Genomic DNA, 19,326 nt, shown 5'->3' on the forward strand with positions numbered 1-19,326 from the left:
TCACTCTTCTTTTATCTTCCCCTCTCTGTGTGTGTGTCTCTCTGTGTGTCTCTCTGTGTGTGTCTCTCTGTGTGTGTGTCTCTGTGTGTGTCTCTGTGTGTGTCTGTGTGTGTGTCTCTGTGTGTGTGTCTGTGTGTGTGTCTCTGTGTGTGTGTCTCTCTGTGTGTGTGTCTCTCTGTGTGTGTGTCTCTCTGTGTCTCTCTCTACCTCTTCCCCTCTCTGTGTGTCTCTCTGTGTCTCTCTGTGTGTCTCTCTGTGTGTCTCTCTCTACCTCTTCCCCTCTCTGTGTGTCTCTCTGTGTGTCTCTCTCTACCTCTTCCCCTCTCTGTGTGTCTCTCTGTGTGTCTCTCTCTACCTCTTCCCCTCTGTGTGTCTCTGTGTGTCTCTCTGTGTGTCTCTCTGTGTGTCTCTCTCTACCTCTTCCCCTCTGTGTGTCTCTCTGTGTGTCTCTTCTGTGTGTGTCTCTCTGTGTGTCTCTCTGTGTGTCTCTCTGTGTGTCTCTCTGTGTGTCTCTCTGTGTGTCTCTCTGTGTGTCTCTCTCTACCTCTTCCCCTCTCTGTGTGTCTCTCTGTACCTCTTCCCCTCTCTGTTTGTCTCTCTGTACCTCTTCCCCTCTCTGTGTGTCTCTCTGTGTGTCTCTCTGTGTGTCTCTCTCTACCTCTTCCCCTCTCTGTGTGTCTCTCTCTACCTCTTCCCCTCTCTGTGTGTCTCTCTGTACCTCTTCCCCTCTCTGTGTGTCTCTCTGTGTGTCTCTCTGTGTGTCTCTCTCTACCTCTTCCCCTCTCTGTGTGTCTCTCTCTACCTCTTCCCCTCTCTGTGTGTCTCTCTGTACCTCTTCCCCTCTCTGTGTGTCTCTCTCTACCTCTTCCCCTCTCTGTGTGTCTCTCTGTGTGTCTCTCTCTACCTCTTCCCCTCTCTGTGTGTCTCTGTGTGTCTCTCTGTGTGTCTCTCTGTGTGTCTCTCTGTGTGTCTCTCTCTACCTCTTCCCCTCTGTGTGTCTCTCTGTGTGTCTCTCTCTACCTCTTCCCCTCTGTGTGTCTCTCTGTGTGTCTCTCTGTGTGTCTCTCTGTGTGTCTCTCTGTGTGTCTCTCTGTGTGTCTCTCTGTGTGTCTCTCTCTACCTCTTCCCCTCTCTGTGTGTCTCTCTGTACCTCTTCCCCTCTCTGTGTGTCTCTCTGTACCTCTTCCCCTCTCTGTTTGTCTCTCTACCGCTCTGACAAACCACCAGGTGATGAAAAAGCTCAGAGCAAATGTCCAAGTACATTTGTCATCTACACAATGATTACACCCCAATAGAAAATGTGTTTCTACTGAACAAATTGGTAGGTCACTCCCCGTTTCCTTCCATTTGCTTCTGTTGACAAAACGTTTTGCCACAGAATCGGCGTAATGAACAAACCCCTGTAGTGCCAGTAGTTGTATGATGCCCCACTGTTCATAGAGGTACATCTGGGATTCCCATAGCATCCTCCCATCCTTCCCTCTCCTCTCCTCAGTAGCCGTTGAGTAGTTGCTGTGCCAGTAGTTGTATGATGCCCCACTGTTCATAGAGGTACATCTGGGATTCCCATAGCATCCTCCCATCCTTCCCTCTCCTCTCCTCAGTAGCCGTTGAGTAGTTGCTGTGCCAGTAGTTGTATGATGCCCCACTGTTCATAGAGGTACATCTGGGATTCCCATAGCATCCTCCCATCCTTCCCTCTCCTCTCCTCAGTAGCCGTTGAGTAGTTGCTGTGCCAGTAGTTGTATGATGCCCCACTGTTCATAGAGGTACATCTGGGATTCCCATAGCATCCTCCCATCATTCCCTCTCCTCTCCTCAGTAGCCGTTGAGTAGTTGCTGTGCCAGTAGTTGTATGATGCCCCACTGTTCATAGAGGTACATCTGGGATTCCCATAGCATCCTCCCATCCTTCCCTCTCCTCTCCTCAGTAGCCGTTGAGTAGTTGCTGTGCCAGGAGTTGGACGTTCTCCCTCTGTTCGTAGAGGTACATCTGGGTCTCCCACAGCATGTCCACCAGCACGGCGTCACTCACCTCATCCAGCATCACTTCCTGGGAGAGCTGGGGGCTCAGTCTGGGGGGATGGGAGGAGAGAGCAGGCTAGTTCAACAAGAGCACAGTGTCACACAGAATGTTTTTAACCTGTTACACTTGTGGGAATTGGCCTTTATGGAATAAAGAATAAAGATGAAATGCATAACCGCTGTAGCAATGGAAAGGGAACCGTTTTGGAGATAATGGGGAAATGATTAGACTGAAGAAAACAATTCACCTGACAACACTGAAGCCAAACACTTGACTTTATGTGCATTTTACATTTACTGTTCTTCTCGCTCCATGTGTTGACTTCGAAAACTGAAAATACTCCGGATACATTCAGTAACATAAGAATATTCCTGGAAAACGTGGGGGAGGTGCAACACAAGACACAAAACAATGACAAGAGTTTCAGTGAGGACCAACTGGTGTCTCCAAGTGGAGACACACACACACACACCTCTCCAGTGAGGACCAACTGGTGTCTCCAAGTGGAGACACACACACACACACACCTCTCCAGTGAGGACCAACTGGTGTCTCCAAGTGGAGACACCCACACCTCTCCAGTGAGGACCAACTGGTGTCTCCAAGTGGAGACACACACACCTCTCCAGTGAGGACCAACTGGTGTCTCCAAGTGGAGACACACCTCTCCAGTGAGGACCAACTGGTGTCTCCAAGTGGAGACACACACACCTCTCCAGTGAGGACCAACTGGTGTCTCCAAGTGGAGACACACACACACACCTCTCCAGTGAGGACCAACTGGTGTCTCCAAGTGGAGACACACACACACACACACCTCTCCAGTGAGGACCAACTGGTGTCTCCAAGTGGAGACACACACACACCTCTCCAGTGAGGACCAACTGGTGTCTCCAAGTGGAGACACACACACACCTCTCCAGTGAGGACCAACTGGTGTCTCCAAGTGGAGACACACACACACACCTCTCCAGTGAGGACCAACTGGTGTCTCCAAGTGGAGACACACACACACACACCTCTCCAGTGAGGACCAACTGGTGTCTCCAAGTGGGACACACACACACACCTCTCCAGTGAGGACCAACTGGTGTCTCCAAGTGGAGACACACACACACACCTCTCCAGTGAGGACCAACTGGTGTCTCCAAGTGGAGACACACACACACACCTCTCCAGTGAGGACCAACTGGTGTCTCCAAGTGGAGACACACACACACACCTCTCCAGTGAGGACCAACTGGTGTCTCCAAGTGGAGACACACACACACACACACCTCTCCAGTGAGGACCAACTGGTGTCTCCAAGTGGAGACACACACACACACACCTCTCCAGTGAGGACCAACTGGTGTCTCCAAGTGGAGACACACACACACCTCTCCAGTGAGGACCAACTGGTGTCTCCAAGTGGAGACACACACACACCTCTCCAGTGAGGACCAACTGGTGTCTCCAAGTGGAGACACACACACACCTCTCCAGTGAGGACCAACTGGTGTCTCCAAGTGGAGACACACACACCTCTCCAGTGAGGACCAACTGGTGTCTCCAAGTGGAGACACACACACCCCTCCAGTGAGGACCAACTGGTGTCTCCAAGTGGAGACACACACACACCTCTCCAGTGAGGACCAACTGGTGTCTCCAAGTGGAGACACACACACACCTCTCCAGTGAGGACCAACTGGTGTCTCCAAGTGGAGACACCCACACACCTCTCCAGTGAGGACCAACTGGTGTCTCCAAGTGGAGACACCCACCTCTCCAGTGAGGACCAACTGGTGTCTCCAAGTGGAGACACCCACACCTCTCCAGTGAGGACCAACTGGTGTCTCCAAGTGGAGACACCCACACCTCTCCAGTGAGGACCAACTGGTGTCTCCAAGTGGAGACACCCACACCTCTCCAGTGAGGAACAACTGGTGTCTCCAAGTGGAGACACACACACACACCTCTCCAGTGAGGACCAACTGGTGTCTCCAAGTGGAGACACACACACACACCTCTCCAGTGAGGACCAACTGGTGTCTCCAAGTGGAGACACACACACACCTCTCCAGTGAGGACCAACTGGTGTCTCCAAGTGGAGACACACCTCTCCAGTGAGGACCACCTGGTGTCTCCAAGTGGAGACACACCTCTCCAGTGTGAGAACAGTCTCAACTATAAGGCGTTGTTTGGAGCTCTCCTAGCTGTGCCGTTGAGGAACCTGATCAAGGACACTTGTAGTTGATTTGTTTGGAACGCAACCCTGCAATTACACAATTACTATTGACGTTCACACAATACAAAAACAATTACTGTTGACGTTCACACAATACAAAAACTCTGTCTGTTATAAATTGCAATTTGTGTCAGGTGGGCATCATGTGACAGCTTGTTCCATTGCCAACATGTAAAATAGGATCTTACAGGGTTTCACAAGGCAAACAGATTGTAACTTAGGTGCCCATAGAAAGGAGACCTGAGTGCATTCAGGTGCATGTGCCGTGCCAAAACAAACAACCTGTGGTAGACAGTATGATGAGGTTAGTGTCAGACTGACCTGTGGTAGACAGTATCAGTGTGACGAGGTTAGTGTCAGACTGACCTGTGGTAGACAGTATGACGAGGTTAGTGTCAGACTGACCTGTGGTAGACAGTATGACGAGGTTAGTGTCAGACTGACCTGTGGTAGACAGTATCAGTATGACGAGGTTAGTGTCAGACTGACCTGTGGTAGACAGTATTAGTATGACGGGGTTAGTGTCAGACTGACCTGTGGTAGACAGTATGACGAGGTTAGTGTCAGACTGACCTGTGGTAGACAGTATGACGAGGTTAGTGTCAGACTGACCTGTGGTAGACAGTATGACGAGGTTAGTGTCAGACTGACCTGTGGTAGACAGTATCAGTATGATGAGGTTAGTGTCAGACTGACCTGTGGTAGACAGTATGACGAGGTTAGTGTCAGACTGACCTGTGGTAGACAGTATCAGTATGATGAGGTTAGTGTCAGACTGACCTGTGGTAGACAGTATCAGTATGACGAGGTTAGTGTCAGACTGACCTGTGGTAGACAGTATCAGTATGTGAGGTTAGTGTCAGACTGACCTGTGGTAGACAGTATTAGTATGACGAGGTTAGTGTCAGACTGACCTGTGGTAGACAGTATGACGAGGTTAGTGTCAGACTGACCTGTGGTAGACAGTACAGTATGACGAGGTTAGTGTCAGACTGACCTGTGGTAGACAGTATCAGTATGACGAGGTTAGTGTCAGACTGACCTGTGGTAGACAGTATTAGTATGACGGGGTTAGTGTCAGACTGACCTGTGGTAGACAGTATGACGAGGTTAGTGTCAGACTGACCTGTGGTAGACAGTATGACGAGGTTAGTGTCAGACTGACCTGTGGTAGACAGTATGACGAGGTTAGTGTCAGACTGACCTGTGGTAGACAGTATGTATGATGAGGTTAGTGTCAGACTGACCTGTGGTAGACAGTATGACGAGGTTAGTGTCAGACTGACCTGTGGTAGACAGTATGACGAGGTTAGTGTCAGACTGACCTGTGGTAGACAGTATGACGAGGTTAGTGTCAGACTGACCTGTGGTAGACAGTATGACGAGGTTAGTGTCAGACTGACCTGTGGTAGACAGTATCAGTATGATGAGGTTAGTGTCAGACTGACCTGTGGTAGACAGTATGACGAGGTTAGTGTCAGACTGACCTGTGGTAGACAGTATGACGAGGTTAGTGTCAGACTGACCTGTGGTAGACAGTATGACGAGGTTAGTGTCAGACTGACCTGTGGTAGACAGTATGACGAGGTTAGTGTCAGACTGACCTGTGACAGTACAGTATGACGAGGTTAGTGTCAGACTGACCTGTGGTAGACAGTATCAGTATGATGAGGTTAGTGTCAGACTGACCTGTGGTAGACAGTATTAGTATGACGAGGTTAGTGTCAGACTGACCTGTAGGTAGACAGTATGACGAGGTTAGTGTCAGACTGACCTGTGGTAGACAGTATGACGAGGTTAGTGTCAGACTGACCTGTGGTAGACAGTATCAGTATGACGAGGTTAGTGTCAGACTGACCTGTGGTAGACAGTATCAGTATGACGAGGTTAGTGTCAGACTGACCTGTGGTAGACAGTATTATTATGATGAGGTTAGTGTCAGACTGACCTGTGGTAGACAGTATCAGTATGACGAGGTTAGTGTCAGACTGACCTGTGGTAGACAGTATTATTATGATGAGGTTAGTGTCAGACTGACCTGTGGTAGACAGTATGACGAGGTTAGTGTCAGACTGACCTGTGGTAGACAGTATTATGATGAGGTTCGTGTCAGACTGACCTGTGGTAGACAGTATTATTATGATGAGGTTAGTGTCACTGACCTGTGGTAGACAGTATTATTATGATGAGGTTAGTGTCAGACTGACCTGTGGTAGACAGTATCAGTATGACGAGGTTAGTGTCAGACTGACCTGTGGTAGACAGTATTATTATGATGAGGTTAGTGTCAGACTGACCTGTGGTAGACAGTATTATGATGAGGTTCGTGTCAGACTGACCTGTGGTAGACAGTATTATGATGAGGTTCGTGTCAGACTGACCTGTGGTAGACAGTATCAGTATGACGAGGTTAGTGTCAGACTGACCTGTGGTAGACAGTATTATTATGATGAGGTTAGTGTCAGACTGACCTGTGGTAGACAGTATTATGATGAGGTTCGTGTCAGACTGACCTGTGGTAGACAGTATTATGATGAGGTTCGTGTCAGACTGACCTGTGGTAGACAGTATCAGTATGACGAGGTTAGTGTCAGACTGACCTGTGGTAGACAGTATCAGTATGACGAGGTTAGTGTCAGACTGACCTGTGGTAGACAGTATCAGTATGACGAGGTTAGTGTCAGACTGACCTGTGGTAGACAGTATTAGTATGATGAGGTTAGTGTCAGACTGACCTGTGGTAGACAGTATTATTATGATGAGGTTAGTGTCAGACTGACCTGTGGTAGACAGTATGACGAGGTTAGTGTCAGACTGACCTGTGGTAGACAGTATGATGAGGTTAGTGTCAGACTGACCTGTGGTAGACAGTATCAGTATGACGAGGTTAGTGTCAGACTGACCTGTGGTAGACAGTATCAGTATGACGAGGTTAGTGTCAGACTGACCTGTGGTAGACAGTATCAGTATGACGAGGTTAGTGTCAGACTGACCTGTGGTAGACAGTATTAGTATGATGAGGTTAGTGTCAGACTGACCTGTGGTAGACAGTATTATTATGATGAGGTTAGTGTCAGACTGACCTGTGGTAGACAGTATGACGAGGTTAGTGTCAGACTGACCTGTGGTAGACAGTATTATGATGAGGTTCGTGTCAGACTGACCTGTGGTAGACAGTATTATTATGATGAGGTTAGTGTCAGACTGACCTGTGGTAGACAGTATTAGTATGATGAGGTTAGTGTCAGACTGACCTGTGGTAGACAGTATTATTATGATGAGGTTAGTGTCAGACTGACCTGTGACAGACAGTATGACGAGGTTAGTGTCAGACTGACCTGTGGTAGACAGTATTATGATGAGGTTCGTGTCAGACTGACCTGTGGTAGACAGTATCATTATGATGAGGTTAGTGTCAGACTGACCTGTGGTAGACAGTATGATGAGGTTAGTGTCAGACTGACCTGTGGTAGACAGTATTATGATGAGGTTCGTGTCAGACTGACCTGTGGTAGACAGTATCAGTATGATGAGGTTAGTGTCAGACTGACCTGTGGTAGACAGTATGATGAGGTTAGTGTCAGACTGACCTGTGGTAGACAGTATGATGAGGTTAGTGTCAGACTGACCTGTGGTAGACAGTATCAGTATGATGAGGTTAGTGTCAGACTGACCTGTGGTAGACAGTATCAGTATGACGAGGTTAGTGTCAGACTGACCTGTGGTAGACAGTATCAGTATGACGAGGTTAGTGTCAGACTGACCTGTGGTAGACAGTATGATGAGGTTAGTGTCAGACTGACCTGTGGTAGACAGTATCAGTATGATGAGGTTAGTGTCAGACTGACCTGTGGTAGACAGTATCAGTATGAGGTTAGTGTCAGACTGACCTGTGGTAGACAGTATGATGAGGTTAGTGTCAGACTGACCTGTGGTAGACAGTATCAGTATGATGAGGTTAGTGTCAGACTGACCTGTGGTAGACAGTATCAGTATGACGAGGTTAGTGTCAGACTGACCTGTGGTAGACAGTATCAGTATGATGAGGTTAGTGTCAGACTGACCTATGGTAGACAGTATCAGTCATCTCACACCAGGACCGGGCCCTGTCCACAGCACAACCATCAGAGTCTGTACACTGACAGACAGAAGGAGGGAGAGAGACAGAGGAAATCAGTGTGTTGCAGAGGAGTAATAATACAGGGACCTCTAAAACAGGGACCACTAGGACATTGGTTTCAGAGCGGAAATGTTGAATGAAAATGAAGATTTTTAAAATGTGAATTACTATCAGCTATTAGTGTCACCTACGTTTCACTAATGCAAACATTTAACTATGCAGGATACCAACCAATCGTTAAACCAACTCACACAGTCCACCAGCATCTTGCCCAGCTCCTTGGCGCCTACAAAGCTCTTGGCCAGTTCCAGAGGGTTGGAGGGTCTGAACACATCTACAGAGTTCACCACTACCTGGGGAGGCTTACCTGTCCCAATATAATAATATACACATCCATATGATCTCTACATATTATAACATACCAATATAAAGCTATTACCTGTCCTAATAAATATAATATACACATCCATATGATCTCTACATATTATAATATACCTATATAAAGCTCTACCTGTCCCAATAAATATAATATACACATCCATATGATCTCTACATATTATAACATACCTATATAAAGCTCTACCTGTCCCAATAAATATAATATACACATCCATATGATCTCTACATATTATAATATACCTATATAAAGCTCTACCTGTCCCAATAAATATAATATACACATCCATATGATCTCTACATATTATAATATAACAATATAAAGCTCTACCTGTCCCAATAAATAAATATACACAATATGATCTCTACATATTATAATATACCAATATAAAGCTCTACCTGTCCCAATAAATATACACATCTATATGATCTCTACATATTATAACATACCAATATAAAGCTCTACCTGTCCCAATAAATATACACATCTATATGATCTCTACATATTATAATATACCAATATAAAGCTCTTACCTGTCCTAATAAATATACACATCCATATGATCTCTACATATTATAATATACCAATATAAAGCTCTTACCTGTCCTAATAAATATACACATCCATATGATCTCTACATATTATAATATACCAATATAAAGCTCTTACCTGTCCTAATAAATATACACATCCATATGATCTCTACATATTATAATATACCTATATAAAGCTCTTACCTGTCCCTAAAGAAACCACCACACCTAGACGCTGCACCTCCAGGCCACGCCCTACATTCAAATTAAACAGAGAGAGAGAGAGAGACAGAGATGTTAAACAGACGAGTCAGTACAAAAGGAACATTTCAGATGAAACTTCTTAGAGTCACACCTCTGCTTTCAGGGATTTGTTGTATTGGTGGATCTCAGTCATGGCATCCAGTGTCGGGTTATTGGCCAGCAACCCTCCGTCCAGAAACCGCCCCATTGGTCGGAAGTAGGTGGGGGCGGCGCCACTGGAACGGGCGGCTCTCCACACGACCTGCTCTGAAAGGCCAAGAGGGTTGGGGCTAAGCATCAAGTCAACCAGTCAATCAGACAAAATCATGATTGATGATGAAAAAAGTTAGTGAAATTGGTGAGGTGTGAGAGCAGATTCACCAAGCATCTTCACTGTGACCCTTTCACCTCCACTCAGAGAGAACAGGCATCACACACACACACACACACACACACACACACACACACACACACACACACACACACACAGTCAGACCACACACAGACATAACATACACAGAGCCATAACACACACACCTTGGTCGGTCACCTTCCTATGCTTTTTAGCAGGTTCCTGAGTGTATCCAACTATCAACACATCCTCATCCTCCCATCCTGAAAAAACAACACACACACACTCATACCACCACCAGATGGAAACACAGCTGGCCCTGACACACAGACTCCAAACACAGACACTCAGACCACAGGGCGATCATTATCAATCAAATGTTTTTATAAAGCCCTTTCTACATCAGCTGATGTCACAACGTGCTTATACAGAAACCCAGACTAAAACCCCAACCAGCAAGATGCAGATGTAGAAGCACGGTGGCTCGGAAGAACTCCTTAGAAAGGCAGGAACCTAGGAAGAACTCCTTAGAAAGGCAGGAACCTAGGAAGAACTCCTTAGAAAGGCAGGAACCTAGGAAGAACTCCTTAGAAAGGCAGGAACCTAGGAAGAACTCCTTAGAAAGGCAGGAACCTAGGAAGAACTCCTTAGAAAGGCAGGAACCTAGGAAGAACTCCCTAGAAAGGCAGGAACCTAGGAAGAACTCCTAGAAAGGCAGGAACCTAGGAAGAACTCCTTAGAAAGGCAGGAACCTAGGAAGAACTCCTTAGAAAGGCAGGAACCTAGGAAGAACTCCTTAGAAAGGCAGGAACCTAGGAAGAACTCCCTAGAAAGGCAGGAACCTAGGAAGAACTCCTTAGAAAGGCAGGAACCTAGGAAGAACTCCTTAGAAAGGCAGGAACCTAGGAAGAACTCCTTAGAAAGGCAGGAACCTAGGAAGAACTCCTTAGAAAGGCAGGAACCTAGGAAGAACTCCTTAGAAAGGCAGGAACCTAGGAAGAACTCCCTAGAAAGGCAGGAACCTAGGAAGAACTCCCTAGAAAGGCAGGAACCTAGGAAGAACTCCTTAGAAAGGCAGGAACCTAGGAAGAACTCCTTAGAAAGGCAGGAACCTAGGAAGAACTCCTTAGAAAGGCAGGAACCTAGGAAGAACTCCTTAGAAAGGCAGGAACCTAGGAAGAACTCCTTAGAAAGGCAGGAACCTAGGAAGAACTCCTTAGAAAGGCAGGAACCTAGGAAGAACTCCTTAGAAAGGCAGGAACCTAGGAAGAACTCCTTAGAAAGGCAGGAACCTAGGAAGAACTCCTTAGAAAGGCAGGAACCTAGGAAGAACTCCTTAGAAAGGCAGGAACCCAGAGGAACCACTGAGGGGTCAGTCCTCTTCTGGCTGTGCCAGGTGGAGATTATAACAGTACATGGCCATTATCACTTCACACACACCGAGGTAGAACACAAACACAGCCTGTCCCCTCCACTCTGTTACCTTGTGGTATGGTGAGGGGAAGGAAGGTGGCTGTGCCAGCGTAGGGCGTTCTCTGGGCAGGGAGGGGGTCATAGTTCCTAAAGAGATGGAGCTCTCCTGGATGTCTGTCTGCCAGCACACTGGTTACCATCACCCTGTGAAGACAGACAGAGACACACACACACACACACACACACACACACACACACACACACACACACACACACACAGAGACAATATTAGAGAGACAAAGGAAACCTCAGGATGAGAGAAAACGTACATTCATAGCTCATGAAAATACAATTGAAACTAATGAAATAGTGTTAGTATTACAGCAGCTCCCTGAATTGACCAATCAGACAAAGCCAGAGTGTTGCCATGGTTACCTGGGGTGCCGTACGTCTGTCATCATGGTGTTCTCGCCGAACTCTTTCTTCAGGAAGTCCTCCAGAGGGGCCGACTCGTAGGGTCGCGACCCCTTGAACACCTGCTCCTTCATACGGAAGTAGAGGCATCGCAGATACTCCATATCCTTACCTGGGGGGGAGAGAAAGAAGAGAGAGAGGAGAATTACTCCATATCCTTACCTGGAAAGGTACGACAGCATCTCACAAAAACATTTTCAATGTGGAAAGGGTCTACGGTTCAAGGCTGCTCTTTAAGAAGTTAGGGACAACTTTGTATGAAAAAAACAATCCATTAAAACTATTGAGGACCACATCAACTATATAAAACACATCACACCATATGAGTTTCTCTGCTCACAGACACTCATAATACACACGCAGTAACATCTCACCATGGACGATAGCCAGGGCCAGTATGCCCCCTGTGCTGGTCCCAGAAACCCAGTCAAAGAGTTCCTTGATGGGCCTGCCTGCCTCTTTCTCCAGGGAGATTAACAACTGGATCAGAACCAAGCCTTTAATGCCCCCTCCATCCAGACACAGCAGTCTGTCTATCCTAGAGGAGAGAGGAGGCCATTAGTGTGACTCTTACACAGCAGTCTGTCTATCCTAGAGGAGACCATTACACAGCAGTCTGTCTATCCTAGAGGAGACCATTACACAGCAGTCTGTCTATCCTAGAGGAGGAGACCATTACACATCAGTCTGTCTATCCTAGAGGAGAGAGGAGGCCATTAGAAAGACTCTTACACAGCAGGAGAAAGAGGAACAAGCCATTCAGACAATATATAAAGTCATTCGTCTATATTGTACACTTGACTATTCATTCAAACTGGTGTTATAATTAATCAACCAACCAAAGAATCACACAGATCAGCAGGACGTTGAATTAAGAAAAAAAACTGATACATTTCTAAATAACCAAAATAAAATACACAGAAACATACTTCCTGCTTCCTGTTTTGAACCCGTCCACTTCCTCCCGGCCGCGACTCATCGCACCCACCGCCGCCGCAACGTGCATGATGTCCTCGAACCCTGTCGGCCAATCACAGACAAGGACCCAGGTCTAATCAACCAATAGGAGCGCAGAGTGGAATGGAAGAGAGGGACAGAGAGAAGGGGAGGAGCCTGGGGGGAAAAGGAGAGAGAAGTGGGAAGAGAGAAGAGAGGGGAGAAGTAACAGCATAACTCAAACTGCAGGGAGAGAAGAGAGGGGAGAATAACAGCATAACTCAAACTGCAGGGAGAGAAGAGAGGGGAGAAGTAACAGCATAACTCAAACTGCAGGGAGAGAAGAGAGGGAGAAGTAACAGCATAACTCAAACTGCAGGGAGAGAAGAGAGGGGAGAAGTAACAGCATAACTCAAACTGCAGGGAGAGAAGAGAGGGGAGAAGTAACAGCATAACTCAAACTGCAGGGAGAGAAGAGAGGGGGAGTAAAGCATAACTCAAACTGCAGGGAGAGAAGAGAAGAAGTAACAGCATAACTCAAACTGCAGGGAGAGAAGAGAGGGGAGAAGTAACAGCATAACTCAAACTGCAGGGAGAGAAGAGAGGGGAGAAGTAACAGCATAACTCAAACTGCAGGGAGAGAAGAGAGGGGAGAAGTAACAGCATAACTCAAACTGCAGGGAGAGAAGAGAGGGAGAAGTAACAGCATAACTCAAACTGCAGGGAGAGAAGAGAGGGGAGAAGTAACAGCATAACTCAAACTGCAGGGAGAGAAGAGAGGGGAGAATACAGATGGAGCGATAGAGGGAAGGATGAATTAAAAACAAAGCAGATGAATGTTTGAAGGGACTGACGAAGGGAGGAAAAAGAAAAAAGGGTGAAAAAGAGAGAAAGAAGGAAAAGGAGAAAGTCTTCAAAAGGGGAAGACCATAAGGTAAGGAGGATCACGATGCCGGAGAGAGGAGAGAGGAGAGAGGGAGACCATAAGGTAAGGAGGATCACGATGCCGGAGAGAGGAGAGAGGAGAGAGGAAGACCATAAGGTAAGGAGGATCACGATGCCGGAGAGAGGAGAGAGGAGAGAGGAAGACCATAAGGTAAGGAGGATCACGATGCCGGAGAGAGGAGAGAGGAAGACCATAAGGTAAGGAGGATCACGATGCCGGAGAGAGGAGAGAGGAAGACCATAAGGTAAGGAGGATCACGATGCCGGGAGAGAGGAGAGAGGAGAGAGGAAGACCATAAGGTAAGGAGGATCACGATGCCGGAGAGAGGAGAAAGGAAGACCATAAGGTAAGGAGGATCACGATGCCGGAGAGAGGAGAGAGGGAGACCATAAGGTAAGGAGGATCACGATGCCGGAGAGAGGAGAGAGGAAGACCATAAGGTAAGGAGGATCACGATGCCGGAGAGAGGAGAGAGGAAGACCATAAGGTAAGGAGGATCACGATGCCGGAGAGAGGAGAGAGGAAGACCATAAGGTAAGGAGGATCACGATGCCGGAGAGAGGAGAGAGGAAGACCATAAGGTAAGGAGGATCACGATGCCGGAGAGAGGAGAGAGGGAGACCATAAGGTAAGGAGGATCACGATGCCGGAGAGAGGAGAGAGGGAGACCATAAGGTAAGGAGGATCACGATGCCGGAGAGAGGAGAGAGGAGAGAGGGAGACCATAAGGTAAGGAGGATCACGATGCCGGAGAGAGGAGAGAGGAGAGAGGAAGACCATAAGGTAAGGAGGATCACGATGCCGGAGAGAGGAGAGAGGAGAGAGGAAGACCATAAGGTAAGGAGGATCACGATGCCGGAGAGAGGAGAGAGGAAGACCATAAGGTAAGGAGGATCACGATGCCGGAGAGAGGAGAGAGGAGAGAGAAGACCATAAGGTAAGGAGGATCACGATGCCGGAGAGAGGAGAGAGGAAGACCATAAGGTAAGGAGGATCACGATGCCGGAGAGAGGAGAGAGGAAGACCATAAGGTAAGGAGGATCACGATGCCGGAGAGAGGAGAGAGGAAGACCATAAGGTAAGGAGGATCACGATGCCGGAGAGAGGAGAGAGGAAGACCATAAGGTAAGGAGGATCACGATGCCGGAGAGAGAGAGAGGAGAGAGGAAGACCATAAGGTAAGGAGGATCACGATGCCGGAGAGAGGAGAAAGGAAGACCATAAGGTAAGGAGGATCACGATGCCGGAGAGAGGAGGGAGACCATAAGGTAAGGAGGATCACGATGCCGGAGAGAGGAGAGAGGAAGACCATAAGGTAAGGAGGATCACGATGCCGGAGAGAGAGAGAGGAAGACCATAAGGTAAGGAGGATCACGATGCCGGAGAGAGGAGAGAGGAAGACCATAAGGTAAGGAGGATCACGATGCCGGAGAGAGGAGAGAGGAAGACCATAAGGTAAGGAGGATCACGATGCCGGAGAGAGGGAGACCATAAGGTAAGGAGGATCACGATGCCGGAGAGAGGAGAGAGGGAGACCATAAGGTAAGGAGGATCACGATGCCGGAGAGAGGAGAGAGGAGAGGGAGACCATAAGGTAAGGAGGATCACGATGCCGGAGAGAGGAGAGAGGAAGACCATAAGGTAAGGAGGATCACGATGCCGGAGAGAGGAGAGAGGAGAGAGGAAGACCATAAGGTAAGGAGGATCACGATGCCGGAGAGAGGAGAGAGGAAGACCATAAGGTAAGGAGGATCACGATGCCGGAGAGAGGAGAGAGGAGAGAGGAAGACCATAAGGTAAGGAGGATCACGATGCCGGAGAGAGGAGAGAGGAAGACCATAAGGTAAGGAGGATCACGATGCCGGAGAGAGGAGAGAGGGAGACCATAAGGTAAGGAGGATCACGATGCCGGAGAGAGGAGAGAGGAAGACCATAAGGTAAGGAGGATCACGATGCCGGAGAGAGGAGAGAGGAAGACCATAAGGTAAGGAGGATCACGATGCCGGAGAGAGGAGAGAGGAAGACCATAAGGTAAGGAGGATCACGATGCCGGAGAGAGGAGAGAGGAAGACCATAAGGTAAGGAGGATCACGATGCCGGAGAGAGGAGAGAGGGAGACCATAAGGTAAGGAGGATCACGATGCCGGAGAGAGGAGAGAGGGAGACCATAAGGTAAGGAGGATCACGATGCTGGAGAGAGGAGAGAGGAAGACCATAAGGTAAGGAGGATCACGATGCCGGAGAGAGGAGAGAGGGAGACCATAAGGTAAGGAGGATCACGATGCCGGAGAGAGGGAGACTTCAGTAACGAAAAGACAGAAAACAAAAAGAGGGGATGAAAGAAAGGATTAAACACCATCAAATAAAGGAGGGGTCAGAGAAGAGAGAGGGAGGGAGGTTCTGGGGTATTGGGGTCAGAGAAGAGAGGGAGGTTCTGGGGTATTGGGGTTGCGGGTCAGAGAAGAGAGAAGGAGGTTCTGGGGTATGGGGGTTGGGGGTCAGAGAAAAGAGAGGGTGGTTCTGGGGTATGGGGTCAGAGAAGAGAGAAGGAGGTTCTGGGGTATTGGGGTTGGGGGTCAGAGAAGAGAGAAGGAGGTTCTGGGGGGGTTGGGGTCAGAGCAGAGAGAAGGAGGTTCTGGGGTATTGGGGTGGGGGTCAGAGAAGAGAGAAGGAGGTTCTGGGGTATTGGGGTGGGGGTCAGAGAAGAGAGAAGGAGGTTCTGGGGTATTGGGGTGGGGGTCAGAGAAGAGGGTGGTTCTGGGGTATTGGGGTGGGGGTCAGCGGGTGAAACATTAAATGGTATCAGGGCCTGTATTCATAAAACATCTCAGAGTAGGAGTGCTGATCTAAGATCAGATCCCCTCTATCAAACTCATTATGATCAGAACGGCAAAACTGATCCTAGCACTCCTACTCTGAAATGCTTAATACATACTGTATGTCCCCAGGAGGAGAAGGGTCAGAGAGACATTTGGGGATTGAGGATTGGGGGGCTTTACCTATGCCTGGTGACGAAGCAACCTTCTTGGGGGAGGATGGGAGTTGAGGGGGAGGAGGGTGGGGCGCACCGCTGTACCCCTACACTACACAGCATGTCCAGTAGCACCTTTCTGTTGGCACCTTCAGTCAATCAACACACCAAGCCACAGGGTTAGAGACATGCACACACAATGACAGGCAGGAAGGAGAGAGAAGAGAGGAGAGAGAGGAGAGAGAGGAGAGAGAGGAGGAGAGAACGAGAGAACGAGAGAAGAGAGACGAGAGAACGAGAGAACGAGAGAAGAGAGAAGAGAGAAGAGAGAAGAGAGAAGAGAGAAAGAGAGGAGAGAACGAGAGAGTGAAAGAGTGAAAGAGTAGGGGAGAGAAGAGAGAACGAAAGAGTGAAAGAGTAGGGGAGAGAAGAGAGAACGAAAGAGTGAAAGAGTAGGGGGAGAGAAGAGAGAACGAAAGAGTGAAAGATCGGGGAGAAGAGAGCAAAATGTTAAATTTCACAAACAGTCAGTTAGAGAGAGAGAGACAGTTGGAGAGACAGAGGAGTGGTCAAACAGATCATACAGACATTCACACTGACACACAAACAATCACACATGCAGATTGGAACAACACGCATAGTTTCCATAGAAAGACATATGTAACATGTATTCTTTTGTATTGAGACATTATCAATTAATAAAAACTATATAAATGTATAACGATGGAAACCACAACCGAGGGGTTGATTGACATGGACAATAACTTCAAAAATACAGAAATTAACACCAGGCGACAGGTTTGATAGGACGTAGCTAACTTTCAATACGACCTGCTTGCTAAAATCCCTGCTTGCTCACGTTAGTTAGCTTGTTTCAATTCTGACTTGCAAGCTAACGTCAGCTAGCATTCGAGGGCGGACTGTTCTCGTGAAAGTTGTGTGTCATGTAAAAATACATGAAGAATCCAACTATGTTGGTAATTTGTCTCATGTCTCTGCTCACCTCTGCTCACCTCTGCTCACCTCTGCTCACCTCTGCTCACCTCTGCTCACCTCTGCTCACCTCTGCTCACCTCTGCTCACCTCTGCTCACCTCTGCTCACCTCTGCTGTATGCTACTGATTGTCTGTGTGCTAAGAGCAACAAACCCACACAGGCTAAACGTAAAAGCATCCAGCACTGATTAGCTTTCATTAGCTATATTAATGCTATAAACCACTGATAATGTTCGGAAATAACATATATTTCCTTTGATTGTATATACATAGTCTTAGCAAGCTCTTTGGTGGCAAGCTAAGCTTTCAGCTATGATGTTCAGCTCCTCCTAGCTTTACAAACGTTAGCTTACTAGCCCTCCATCTCAGGCTGCTGGCTTCATGACAGTGGATGACAAATCAAGTGTTGGTGGAAAAACCCAGGAAATAGTCATCCCCAGAAAGTCCCCCGCAATGTGACCATTTGCTCAAACTATGATCCCATTCAGCACATTTCAAACAGCTGATTAATCAACTAATCGAGGCCAGATCAATCACATACACTGTAGTTAATCCTTATTTGCTTCACACAGCCTTAACACATACATGCTATATCATTCCCTTTGCTCACTCTATTCCTCCATATCACATCCCATTCATTCCTTGTGTTGCTCTCTATCCCTCCATCCACCCATTCATTCCCTTTGCTCACTATCCCTCCATCCACCCATTCATTCCTTCCCTTTGCTCTCTATCCCTCCATGTAAATTCATTCATTCATTCTGGCTTTGCTCACTATCCCTCCATCCACCCATCCATTCCTTCCTTCCCTTTGCTCACTCTATCCCTCCATCCACCTACTCTATTCTTCCTGTCCATCCCCTCCATCTCCCCAATCCTCCTTTTCCTTCCCCTCTCTATCCCTCCATCCACCTTATTCCCTCTCACCTTTACCTTTACTAGTGCGTGATGCTTTGAGTCCGGGTGTCTCACCCTCTCCCCAATCCTCCTTTTCCTCCCTCCTCCTTTATTCCCTCTCACCTTTACTAGTGCTGCTATCAATCCAGGAGTCTCTCCCAGGTCATTGTATCTCCACGCCGGCTCAAACACGATCAGAGCCTTGATCAGTTCCATGTGGTCCATCTGTAAGTAGCAAAACAGCAGGGGTCAGAGAGTAAAGGTCAAGGAGGGGAAGGAGGGGTCAGAGAGAAAAACAAGGGGTCATGAACGGAAAGGGACTATGTAGTGTCCAAATTCTAACCCTAGACCCCTAATCATTCCCGTCTAACCCTAGACCCCTAATCATTCCCGTCTAACCCTAGACCCCTAATCATTCCCGTCTAACCCTAGACCCTAATCATTCCCCTAGACCCTAATCATTCCCTAACCCTAGACCCTAATCATTCCCGTCTAACCCCTAGACCCCTAATCATTCCCGTCTAACCCTAGACCCCTAATCATTCCGTCTAACCTAGACCCCTAATCATTCCCGTCTAACCCTAGACCCCTAATCATTCCCGTCTAACCCTAGACCCCTAATCATTCCCGTCTAACCCTAGACCCCTAATCATTCCCGTCTAACCCTAGACCCCTAATCATTCCCGTCTAACCCTAGACCCCTAATCATTCCCGTCTAACCCTAGACCCCTAATCATTCCCGTCTAACCCTAGACCCCTAATCATTCCCGTCTAACCCTAGACCCCTAATCATTCC

General features: G+C 47.8%; 1 protein-coding gene across 1 annotated transcript; it reads right to left on the bottom strand.

Annotated features, from left to right (window-relative positions):
* Positions 1 to 1,164: 1,164 nt before the first annotated feature.
* LOC124020804 (85/88 kDa calcium-independent phospholipase A2-like) lies at positions 1,165 to 18,586 on the bottom strand. Its single transcript, XM_046336084.1, has 11 exons — positions 18,567 to 18,586; positions 16,667 to 16,787; positions 12,715 to 12,805; positions 12,160 to 12,323; positions 11,747 to 11,897; positions 11,382 to 11,515; positions 9,660 to 9,813; positions 9,508 to 9,560; positions 8,625 to 8,740; positions 8,318 to 8,391; positions 1,165 to 2,075 (listed from the first exon to the last, which is right to left on the bottom strand). The coding sequence occupies exons 3-11, from the start codon at positions 12,789 to 12,791 to the stop codon at positions 1,928 to 1,930; spliced, it is 1,071 nt and encodes a 356-aa protein (XP_046192040.1). The 5' UTR covers positions 12,792 to 12,805; positions 16,667 to 16,787; positions 18,567 to 18,586; the 3' UTR covers positions 1,165 to 1,927.
* Positions 18,587 to 19,326: the final 740 nt, after the last annotated feature.

Source organism: Oncorhynchus gorbuscha, unplaced genomic scaffold, assembly GCF_021184085.1.
Source record: "Oncorhynchus gorbuscha isolate QuinsamMale2020 ecotype Even-year unplaced genomic scaffold, OgorEven_v1.0 Un_scaffold_915, whole genome shotgun sequence".
NCBI classification, from domain to species: domain Eukaryota; kingdom Metazoa; phylum Chordata; class Actinopteri; order Salmoniformes; family Salmonidae; genus Oncorhynchus; species Oncorhynchus gorbuscha.